This window comes from Quercus lobata, chromosome 4 (genome assembly GCF_001633185.2).
Source record: "Quercus lobata isolate SW786 chromosome 4, ValleyOak3.0 Primary Assembly, whole genome shotgun sequence".
Taxonomy (NCBI): domain Eukaryota; kingdom Viridiplantae; phylum Streptophyta; class Magnoliopsida; order Fagales; family Fagaceae; genus Quercus; species Quercus lobata.
In genome coordinates this window covers 63,647,884-63,659,899 of record NC_044907.1, presented here as the reverse complement: position 1 = coordinate 63,659,899, position 12,016 = coordinate 63,647,884, and the positions used below count along the sequence as shown (strand labels likewise).

Genomic DNA, 12,016 nt, shown 5'->3' with positions numbered 1-12,016 from the left:
GTGGCACAAAAGCCCTAGCTTGGATAGTTGAATGAGCTTCAAAACAAAAAATTGGCATGATTCTCAATCAATTTAAATTTAAGCTTGGTCGATCAAACCATTATAATTCTCGATCAATTGAAGGAGTTGTCGAGAATTCAAAAACTTCAGTCTTCCTTGATTGGTCTTGGACTTTAGTCTTGACTTCTAGTTTGACTTGAACTACAGTTATAAGACTTACATTTGACACGTTTTGTTCACAGTTTGCCAATCCATAATAACAGACTCAACGTAGCTACTTTAACTAATTAAGTAGGGTTTGAACCATGAAAAAACACTATCAAAGATAGAGTCCAAATATCTTTAAAAAGCTAATTAATCTACTAAAAACCGAAAAAGTCAAAGTCAAAACCTAAGTGGGTACCAATAACTAATTTTTTCACACATCATAATAAAAAACAAAGGATTCTCACACACGCATTTAATTGGATTTGTTGGTGGAATATTTCAAAAAAAAAAAAAAAAACTCAAAATTATTAGTATTTGTAACCGAATGAGAATCAGATGTCCCATTATTGGAAATTATATATTTTAATTGAGCTGCTAAGTCGAATATATATAAAACGAGCCTCTGTCTTATGATAGCTTAATGCTTCATGGACACTGATTAACAAAAGCAGTAGTGGGGATGAAAGGTTTTCCTGCTGTAGCCTCTGGGCCATGCTTGGCCCACATAAGATTGGAAGCTTCTTCCTTTTTCGCTCTCATGCAATTTCTTATAATATATTCACTTTTATCGGGAAATGCTTTCTTTCCTTCCCGTGTCTCATCCATCTTCTCGGCAACCAATAAAGATATCTGCTGTGCACCAACTTTTCTTCACAAAATTTTGTTATCTAGCTAAAGTAGGTAGAGAGAGAATAAGAAAAGCATTCGTTTTTTTTTTTTTTTTTTTCCTCATCAAAGTAAGTTCTCATCATTGTACAGGTCCTACTTGAGAACCCACATGCCGAGGAATACTTGTAAATTTGTTTCCTTACACTAGTCTTTATTAAAGAAAAGGAGAAAATTACAGTTATCTACACAATATCTCCTTACATGTATGGATATACTTTTATAGTAATTACTTAATTCATGGTTAGCAGCCTCCTCTGAAAATGGAGGACCCTCAATGTCTTTAGCCATTTTGAGTATAAGATAATTTAGCTTGGGAGCTGATTCTGCCGAAAAGAGGCTGGCTACCTGTTGGGACTATAGAATTATTTTTGCAATCGATCACCAATGATTTGGTTTTTAACTTTGTGGCATTGAACTCCAATCATATGGTCAATGTTTTCCCATTCGATCAGCAATGAATTGGTTCTAAATCAGTTGAGCATTGACTAAGATATTGAACTATGACAGCATTATTACCTCTTTCTAGTTATTTTTTATTCTTTTATTTTTGGAAGGGAAGCATTCCGAAATAGAAAAACAAATTAAAGTTACTATCAATTTTATTATAAAGACATTATAGACCTGATAACAAACGTGACCAGTATCTGATATCTCTTCATTAACATAATAAATAAATATCTTTATTATTATTTCATGTTATGTTTATATTTAATATGTCATGCAGTTGATTACAAGACTTAGAATTAAGATCTGACTAATCTATGAGAAAAAGATGAAGTATCCAGTCACAAAAATTTAAGGGCTGCCGTATGACATTCGTATCTTTCCCATGTTTCTATATGGCTTTTGAATATGAATGAAGCTATCATATAATAAAAGGAAGTACATAAAAGATAAGACCAATTTCAACTTACAGTATTTCCACCACCTGCAGATTTCTAACCTACTTCATATCATCTCATTGCATACTTGAAAGAAACCCAAACCCGAATGCTTATAAATGTGTGTACATGAATTAGTAAACGATGGGATATATTAATAAATGGTCAAAGGTCCCCCGTTTAGCAAATTTCTCAATTAGGAAGCTGTAAGCATAGCCTCTAGGAACTAATATGATACACAAAAAGCTACATTGGTATAATAAAAGTGGCAAGATGCATGTACTGCAAGAGGCTTTAGAGCTTTAAAGTACTATTTTATGTTGCTTTTCCCTCATAAATTGAGTGGCGAATTGTATGAACATTGTTATTGTGAGCTTCTGGGCATGAAATTCATAATTGGGCTGTCATCATTAGTCAAAACCATTTGAAGCTGACCACCTAATTTTAAAGCATCATCTTCCAAGTGAAGACGTTCTACTGCAACTCCAGTTTCTTGTATCTGAAATCCACAATGAGAGTTGTCTTCATTTACGTGCAAATCTTCTATTGGTGGCAAGTTCAATGAGAAACCCAAATCTCTCATATTGCCAATCTCATCAATTCCTTGATAACCAACAAACTTATAACCTTGGCTGTTCACATTTTCCCCAGCAAGTGTTCGGCAAGCTTTGTCCAGTATTGTTTCCATATATTTTCCCTGTGCATCAATCCTCATCTGGAGGTGTTTCTGTACCTTTTTCCACAACACATATATGTAATGGGCCTAAAAATATAGAATAATTCTCTTTGATCTTCAGAGCTAATGGAAACTGTGCTATAAAATGAGTTGGTTTTAAATATTTTCTTTTCGTTTTGTATTACCTCTAGCTGCTCATTCAATCTCCTTCGTACTTCCATTTGTGTTCTAAGCGCTTCAGTATGGTGTATGTTTCTGCAAGAATATTTAAAATCCACTGTATCATATAAAATTGCGATAAGTCCAGTTATGCTCCATGGTAATAAATGTTAAGAAGTAATACATTCATAAATAAAACTCAGCCATAGTCGACTAAAATCAATATAGTTGAAATGTGAATATAAAAATAGGTAAGTGAAAATACAAAGAAATATGAGATTTGAAATGAGAGTGTACAAAGTGTTACATGATTTAAATATTTTTTTTAATGACGTGACGCTAGATACACTTTTAGATTTGTATTAGTAATTTGAATAAAGAAATATAAAGAATCCTAATTCGAACTGAGAAAATTTGCTAAAAGATAGAGGTAACTCCTATTGATAAAAATATGAAGGATAGTAGTTTGAGATTTTTGTGCAAGGGGGCTAAAGATGCAACACTGAGAAAGAATATGTTGATTAAGTTGATGGAATGAAAAAAGAAAGTAAAAAGAAAGATTAATATTAATAGTAGTCAAATAACAAAGTAATGATTTCAGATAAAATACAACGATGAAAAAGAAATATATATGATTAATCTTAATTAACTAGTTTTTTGATAATTCATAATCAACACCAATATTGTGGGATTAAAACTTGGTTATCATTAATATTGTAATATATGTGGCCCAACTTTATTGTTGTGACCTTAGATGCATATTGTCACATGTTTAAAATTAAAATATGTGTGAGTTCCATCCATTTAAGATTAAGTAATTTTTCCACTAATTGGTTTAATTAAACCCACTAATCAGTCTAATTAAACCTTTCTAAAAAGTCAATGCTTTCCAAAACTTCCATTAAGTTGGGACGTGGAATTGTTAATTGAAGTATCCAAGTTGAGAATAAAAATCATGTCCTATTTTGTGCTCTACACATCAAAACTTGCCACATATTTTTATCTTTCCTTTTAAATAATCTGTATTTAATATAGAAAAAGGAAAAAAGAAAAGAAAAATCAAACTCATGACAAGTAGTGATTGATGAAACATAGAATATGGAGCACCCAAATTTGTTGAGGATTTCTATTCTTCAACTTGCAAGGTCTAAAACTGAGACTTGTGCATCATTCATTGTCAACATAATAACATCATATAATCAGAAGTATAATGAAAATTGTAGAAGCAAGCACCATTTTAGACAAAGATCATATAAAGATAAAGTACTTTTAAAGTATAAAGTACTTTTAAAGTATAATAAAACGGATAATGATTCTTTTTCACAACTTATTTCTTATCTTTTGTACCCTTACACTTTTAACATTTTAAATGTTAACATACCTTTTTACATTATAGAATGTGTACATCAACGCATACAATTGTGGTTATTATGTGTAAGGGTGTGTAAACAACAGTGTGAGAGAGTATTTACCTTTGTTAAAATACAAATTATCAATGCATTGGGAAGTTATTGAAACTAGCATGAACGAACAAAAACATCTAGAAAACAAAGGTAAGATCATGGGAACAATGGAAGGTGGTTATCTTATAAATGGAAAAAAAAAAAAATGAATGGGCAAGGTCTCATCAATTCACACTAATTAAAACCACTTTAAAATTCAAATGAAAGAATAGCAGAACCAAGGATACAAGCAGAGATAAAAGATGAACAGATTAAGTTAGTCACATATACTCATTGAAGTGGTGACCCATTATCCTGGATGTAGCAGCACCATCCCTCTGAAATTCTGATGCTGAAGCTGCCAAAGAAATTTTATCCAAAAATAGGAACTTACTTGGTAGTCTATCCTGAAGAAATAGTTGGAACAAAATAAAGGGGGAAAAAATTACAACAACAAAAAATAAAAGAGGAAAATCGTTCTCACCATCCCTAACTGCCTGATCATTAAGATCCTTATGTGGCTGCTTCCCAAGCCTGAATTTCTATTTAATTGAAATTGGAGGATGAGCTAAATTAAAGACCTTGACATGGAAAACTACATATAGAGGAGAAATAAAAACAAAAGATGTATAACTTATATTAATAGAGTACCTGAAGATGGCTCTTCAGGTGGTAAAGTGTGAGACCCTTGACACCCATAACTTTCATGATGGTCTTTGGTGTGGCCTCTGTAGATCCAGATAGAGAAGAGGGAAAGAACACATAAAGCACAATGTTAAAATGATGAGAGAAAGCAAATTGAAAATAAAAAATAAACAATATTGATAAACTGCTACTAGTTCTGTTTGTTAGCATGAGAAAATGGTTGTGGACAAAGTGGAAAAAGGTTAAGTACTATCTGGTCCTCCAAGCTGAGTAACAGCATCGACAAATCGCTCATGAAGCTCAGCAGTCCATCTGAGACGAGGCTTTGGATCAGTGGTAAGAACAAGCCCAGTGTCTCCTTGAACACAAATTTGCCTATCATGTGTTGAATTCATTGTTGGCTTCTTTGGAGAGAACATCAGCTCCTATGGAATACATATGAGAGTGAAGAAGAAATCTAACACATGATAATATAGCTGAAAAATATAGGTGCGTATGTTTCAAGCAATGGTTTGGTTTCTCTAGTGGAAAAGTATGGATGGTCATATTTCTAGACCAGCAGAAAAATAAAAGGTATATGAGATAACAAAAGTCACCGACTATATATGCCCTTTGCCAAAAGAGACTTACGCGGTGCTGTCAACTTTCTATTTGTGGACACTTTTACTATATGAGAGATAAGCTGTTCTGTTAAATTGGCACCCTTATTGTCTTTTTATTTCACAATCAAAGGTATCATAAATACTCATTTGTTCAAAGAGTACTTCCATTACTCCCATATAGAGTTAGAAATGAGTGCAAGAGTAGCACCAATGGATGATATCATATGCAATATTTACATGAAATTGAATTTCGTACTTCATGATTGTACACGTTTACTTTATTAATAACTAATGATAAGAGAGTCCCACAAGTTCAACATGAACACAATAAATAAATTTGTATACTTAACCTATACTTCTTGCCTCGAGGCATATGCTTTAGCTTTCACTGTCACCTGTGGGCTCAAATGTGAGCTTTGCATATCATGCGGGTAGAAAACGAGGGAAAGAGAATTAGAAAATCCAAAAGTACATCAAGATATGGAGATAAGTAAATGGTAGAGATATACTCAACCAAATGACAAGCTTAAATAAACTGAATCAATATAACAGGCTTGATTTGTACTTCCACATTAACATCCTACATGTAGGCTAATGTAAGAACCGTGATCCGACGGGACTAGCAATATTCTAGTATATATACCCTTGAGGGAATAGAGGCCCATGTGACGATGTTTATCCCCTTAGATTGACTGATTTATGATAGAATTGCGACTTGATTAGTTATGGGAAAAATCAAGAAACCCAAAAAAATACATCTTTATTAAATTTATTATTCATAATTACATTGTTCTTTTTCTCCCAAAAAAAAAAAAAAATTATAATAATAATTACATTGTTCTCATAAAATAAAAAGTGGTAATCACATGACTAGCTTTCAAGTTATAAACTAAAGAAAAACAAAGATTATGTTATTTTGTTTCCTAGTCACAAACCAGAGATAATTACATATGCAAGGAAACAGTAGCAAAGCCAAGATTGAACTTTAAGAGGCAAAATTTATAACCATATATGTACTTGCGCTTGAACATAAACACAGTAATTAAAAGTTAAGGCCAATATAAAATATTAAAATTCATTCATGTATATATTAAATGAAAATCTTAACCTTAAAAAGCCTACAATACGATAGCATATTCATTATATTTACTTTTGAATAAAGCTTGGTTACAAACTTAGTAATAGCCTAAGTCTATAAATTAAACATAAAAAATTAAAATAGTTACATACTTTAAAAATTTAATTGATGGATTACATGTTTTTTATGTTATTAAAGCACCTGCAAAATTTTAATAAGATTTTATTTATTATTCGATCAATAAACTTATTTTTTAAGTATAATTTTAGATTACAAAAACTTAAAATTTAAATATTTGATTAATAATATAACTATTGATATTTGATTTTTTGAAAATTTAGCGTACATGGAGAATATAAGAAGAAAATGTATTCTAACAGTAGATTTGTCAAATTTCACAGCCAATAAAAAAATATTAGATAGAGTTGTAGTTTTAAACTATAACAAAATTTTTTGCTAAACTTTGTCATTTACTTTTTATTAATATACATATTTTTTAATAAACAACTCGTTTTCTATTTTTTTTTCTTCAGGTTGAAAATTCAACTTATGAATGAATTATTTTTTAATAATTAGATAAACACCAAATGCAACGTATTTAAATTTATGTTATTATGTAATTACCCCAAAAATTTATTGCTAATTACACAATTTTTTATGAGGGAGAATAAATTTAGCGGCTGCACATCCACTTGATTTTCTTCAATTTCTCAAGAGATAATGTTCTCACAACTTTCACCATCAATGGAAATAGAATACACCGTGCTAAATCATAGGATACAACATGCTAAGCACCTTGAAATTGGAATTGAAGATCAGTGGTGGCTCTAGGAAATTTTTCCAGAGAGTTCATTAAGAAATATAAGTTAAAACAAAATTTAATTAAAATAAAACTTGACAATATCAAGTTACTAACAAAAAAACACGCAAATGCATAAAATTTTACAATTTCTTTCTACAAATTTTCATATTTTGAATCATTACAAACCCTCTGTATTTCCTAAAAATTAAATTATATAAAGCTATATCATGTTTGTACTATACATGCACACATTTTCACACATCACAATTCACACAAAAAAATGATCATAATCAATATTAAACTACTCACACATATAATAAAAATTTATAATAAAACAGACACTCGCAACTCACAAATATTCACTCCTTATTCTTAGAGTTGAAGATACCAAGATAGTCAAATAATTAATTGAGATGAGATAAGATTCATAAGAGAGAGATCTATATGATCTGTACTATTGTTTGATTTTAGAATGGGCTAATCTGTGTTGTTTTAGTTTTGGATTGGGTTGGCCTGTGTTATTGTTTAGTTTTGACAGTGATTAGGGTATGCAAATTTTAAGTTAGGGTGTTCAAAGATATTTTTAAAAGTAAAGTAAGCTAATAATTTTTTTTTTATATAATATTTTTAATTTCAAGTCAGGGGGTTCATTTGAACCCCCTGAACAACACTTAATGCCACCCCTATTGGAGATGTTGTGGTAAAGCTAATCTTCAAATAATTTTGTTTCCTTAGGAATTGTGGATCACCAAGAAATCATCTTCTTTGTGTTATCTTCTCACTCTATGCCTCACCTTCAGCATAAAATATAGGTTGAACAACATCATCGAAATGAAAAAGAAAGAAAGAAAAAAGAAAATACAACTTAAAAACACAAAACTAAATTGTATTAACCCAAAGTAGACTTCTAAAAAATAGAAAAATTCATCAACCAAAAGTAGAGATGCAATAAAAATAAAAATCCACCAAAAAATGAAACAAATTGACAGATAGAGAGAATAATTTTTATGTGGGAAAACTATGTATAGAATAAAAGAGAGAATAGAAAATTTATAATAAGATGATAGGAATAAGAACAACCAAAATACAGGAAGATAAAGGTGTACCTTTTTAGATCTCTTTAAACTAGATTGTTTAACCTAATTAATTAACCAAGTGAATACTTAGGTTTATTATTTAGATCTAGGTTTTTTTTTTTTTTTTTGAAGCCAGATCTAGGTTAAAACAATAACAATCATATTATGTAAAGCAGTGGAAAAATAAATAATACAACGATAAGATAACCCAGGAAAACCTAATCGGTAAAAAACTTGGGGAGGATTTAACCTAGCTATCCTCAAAGTAAAACAGATCCACTATGAAAGAATTGAAGTTTGTACAATAAGACTTAGACTACTAACATCCTATTGCTACCTCGAGTAGAAAACTTACTACCACGACCCCATGATAGCTCCAAGTTCACGAACTACTTCTTTCCCTGATCTACAGCAACTACAACTTCTCCTACTTATGACTTTGAGACTCCACTCAATAGTTTTGGATCTTCTTGAAAGTTCTTTATGCAACAACTAAAATCACCATCAAGTTCTTGATGCAAATCATGATTTTGATAGCTCCATGTGTGTGTATAAAGATAAACACCTTTCAGATCTTACAAAAGATTCAACACACAACTCAACAAAGACCTTAGAGAGCTTTTGGGTACAAAACCCTAGATCTACAAAAGAGGCACAAGATGCACTCTAATCTCTCTCTTGAAAAGCCTTATAAAAACGTGCTTAGGGTTTCCTTTATATACTATGAGAAGTAGATATGAAACTCTAATCCTTAATGGGCTTGAACTATTGTTTGGGCTTAATTCAAATTTTGTAGATACGATTCTCGATTGATCGAGCCTTACTTTCTATCGATCGAGCTTTGCAATTTTGCACAGTAAGTTTCTGCATTCAGCTTAATTCAAACTATAACAAATAAACTTTGAGCAAGCCTAAACCTAAACTCATTGTTTTGATCATGGTTTGCCAACATATACAAAGTGAAGTTCTAATACATTTAGTTTCTAAAGTCTTAGAACCTAACAATCTCCTGCTTTGGCAATGTGTGACAAAACACATTACAAAAAAAAAAAAAAATACTCGAAGTAAAACAGCCCATTCAATTAAAATGCCCTAATTACAATTCAACCAAAACCACTATCTATCATTTGCTAAAGTAGACAGCAGCCACGACCGAATTAACCTGTAAATTCCTGAAACACACAACAAACACATGAACGCATGTGTGGAAAATACAAGTGAAACAAAATAAACATACTAAAGAAAATAACAAATATGCAAACTAAATCTCCCCCTAAGTTAGATACATCAAAAAAATTTATTTTCTCCCCCTTTCAAAAACAATTTCAACTCCCCTTAAACAAAAAAAAAAACAAGATTCCCACATATTCCCACATTTCATTTAAATCTCCCCCTTTTTGTCACGTATTGACAAAGACAACTCAAACAAAGAGTAAACAAAAAACTTATGCAACAAAGAATAAGAGAGAATAGATAATTAAGGGAACACAAAACAAATCAGCTCTATAAAAAATAAAGACAACTCCTCCTATGAACAACAAAGGTTAAAAACAAGCTTCTTCCCCTATACAAATAGGAAAAACAAAATAAGTTTTGGGAAAAATTTAGGGTGTGGGGAAAATAAAACACAAACCAAACTAAAAAACTAAGTTGAGGATACACATGAAAAAAAAAAAAATTCTCTCTTTTGATAAATGCAAAAGTTGACGCTATGTGACCCATAAACATATGCATGCAATGTGTTTAAGAGAAAATATTTGCATATTGATTATCCATCATATCTCTTAAGAAAAATATTTTATGCAGTTTACACATAAAAATAGCATATATTAAAATGTACAAAGGACTCAAAAATTAATCAATCAATTTTTAAATCAAGTTGAGTACACAATTTAGCAAAATGTATGCATGTTATGTGTGAAAACAATGAGAGATATGACTGCAAAACTGCAAGATGGATACAAAAAAAAAAAAAAAAATGTAATGCATGTGAATCCTAAACATAAATGATGCATGAAAAAATAAATTGGTCAAATACTTAAAAACTGAAAAAATTTTAGTTTCAATCGGTCGAGCATCAATTGAATACCAATCAAGTCAGGCAGAAGCTAGACTTGAAAATTTTGGAAATTTTTGATTGATTGAAAATTACACTCGATCGATCAAAATTCTGGAAAACTAGATTTTATAATTTTTTTAAAAAAATTTATAATTTTTTAATATATTTTTTTTAAAAACAGAAGTTTTATGCAAAAAAACATTGAAACCAAAGAATTTCATGAATGAAATACATGAGAATGAGTTTAAAAGTTTTTCAAAAACATTTGTTTTCAACCTAAAACTTCAAAAACAAGATTTTCAATCATCAAAGACACAATTTTTGCCAACCCTTAAACATATTTTGCATCAAACACCATAGAAAACATAGTCTTGGATGGCCAAACCAAATTCACACACAATTTCATGTACTAAGTTTAGCAAAGAATAACTTGTGAAATGTGTGCAAACTAGTAAAAACATGAGATACATGTGGGTGATTTGTAGATAGTAATCAAGCACAATTTCTACATTATTCATCACATAAATTTGAAAGTGATTATCACTTAAAGGGTTACATCATATAACTCTCATATCTCCTAGAAAACAAGCTTGCAATCATGTAATTTTTTTTTTTTCAGTCTCATAATGTACACATCATTTTTATTTCATAGTGAAAATTTTATTATAGCCAATAATGTACATACCAATTTTATCATTAATTCGATGCTATACCTTATGTTCTTTTTGTGCATGTACTACACTTTTTCGAGCACAAAATCATACGATATGCACTAAGCTGTTCATGATTGGCTAGTAAATAGTGGTGAGATAGTTATTTATGCCTTTCTCTTAAGATTTTTTATTATTAACAATCAAAAGCATGTGACTGTAAAATTAAGATCATGTGATCAAAAACTATAAATTCTCTCACACAACATGCACTACATGGCTAAAACTAGCAAAATGTAGAAAAATAAGCTCATCCAAGCTAAACATAGTACATAGTCATGAAGTGCAAATATAATAGGCCAACCTCAATTATATATCCATGATGTGTAATACAAAACAAATAAAAATCTTTTTGGTTTTTAAAAAAATTTTATGACCAAAAACAAAAAGCACACATTGTGCTAGATGAACAATGCAAAGCATTGCATGATAGTGCTAAACTAAGCTATAGATGGTACACAAACAAGAAATATCAATTTCTTAATTAACCCATGAGTGCATGAACAAACTAGTACATACTCATACAAAATCATATTTATCTCAAAATAAACATGTACTTTGATAAGCCAAAAATGTATTGACCCTTTGTGATAAATTAATTGATTAATTAGCCAAGTTGATTAATTAATCAAATTAACATGCAAGATGCGTGGTAGCACAAATAAGTCACCAACTAAGTTAAATACAAAGGAAAATAAATTTGACATGGGCGATTTGTTTACGAATAGGGAAAACCACCAAGGCAAAAACCCCATCGGGTGATTTTCAAGTCACCACTCCCGAAATTCCCCTATTATCACAACAAGCAGTTACAAGTAAAGGAATCCCAGTACCTTATGCCAACCTACAGTTAAACCCTTACCCCAATACCCAATTGGACTTGTTCTGTAGTGACAATTTCTCCTTTTGATGCATGGGTCCCAAGTATATGACTAACCAATTTCACGGATCTCAGTACACGACTTCAATCACCAACTGGAGAAGGTTGTTGGCTACAAAGTTCTTTAGTT

General features: G+C 30.7%; 1 protein-coding gene across 6 annotated transcripts; it reads right to left on the bottom strand.

Moving 5' to 3' along the window:
• Positions 1–1,845: 1,845 nt before the first annotated feature.
• Positions 1,846–5,225, bottom strand: LOC115983834 (myb family transcription factor APL-like). Of its 6 annotated transcripts, none has more exons than XM_031106656.1 (6): positions 4,930–5,225; positions 4,686–4,762; positions 4,519–4,576; positions 4,320–4,392; positions 2,619–2,688; positions 1,846–2,520 (listed from the first exon to the last, which is right to left on the bottom strand). In XM_031106656.1, the coding sequence occupies exons 1-6, from the start codon at positions 5,096–5,098 to the stop codon at positions 2,122–2,124; spliced, it is 846 nt and encodes a 281-aa protein (XP_030962516.1). In that variant the 5' UTR covers positions 5,099–5,225; the 3' UTR covers positions 1,846–2,121. The 6 variants fall into 6 exon arrangements, with proteins under 6 accessions (XP_030962516.1, XP_030962518.1, XP_030962520.1 ...); XM_031106658.1 differs by having other exon boundaries at positions 1,846–2,490; XM_031106660.1 differs by having other exon boundaries at positions 1,846–2,484.
• Between the last annotated feature and the right edge of the window lie 6,791 nt (positions 5,226–12,016).

Coding starts and splice junctions, on each gene's coding strand:
- LOC115983834 (XM_031106656.1), bottom strand. CDS start 5,098: ATGTTCTCTCCAAAGAAGCCAACAATGAATTCAACACATGATAGGCAA. Junction 4,763..4,929: donor TCAGCTTGGAGGACCAGATA/GTACTTAACCTT, acceptor CTGGATCTACAG/AGGCCACACCAAAGACCATC. Junction 2,689..4,319: donor CACCACTTCAATGAGTATAT/GTGACTAACTTA, acceptor ATATTCTTGCAG/AAACATACACCATACTGAAG.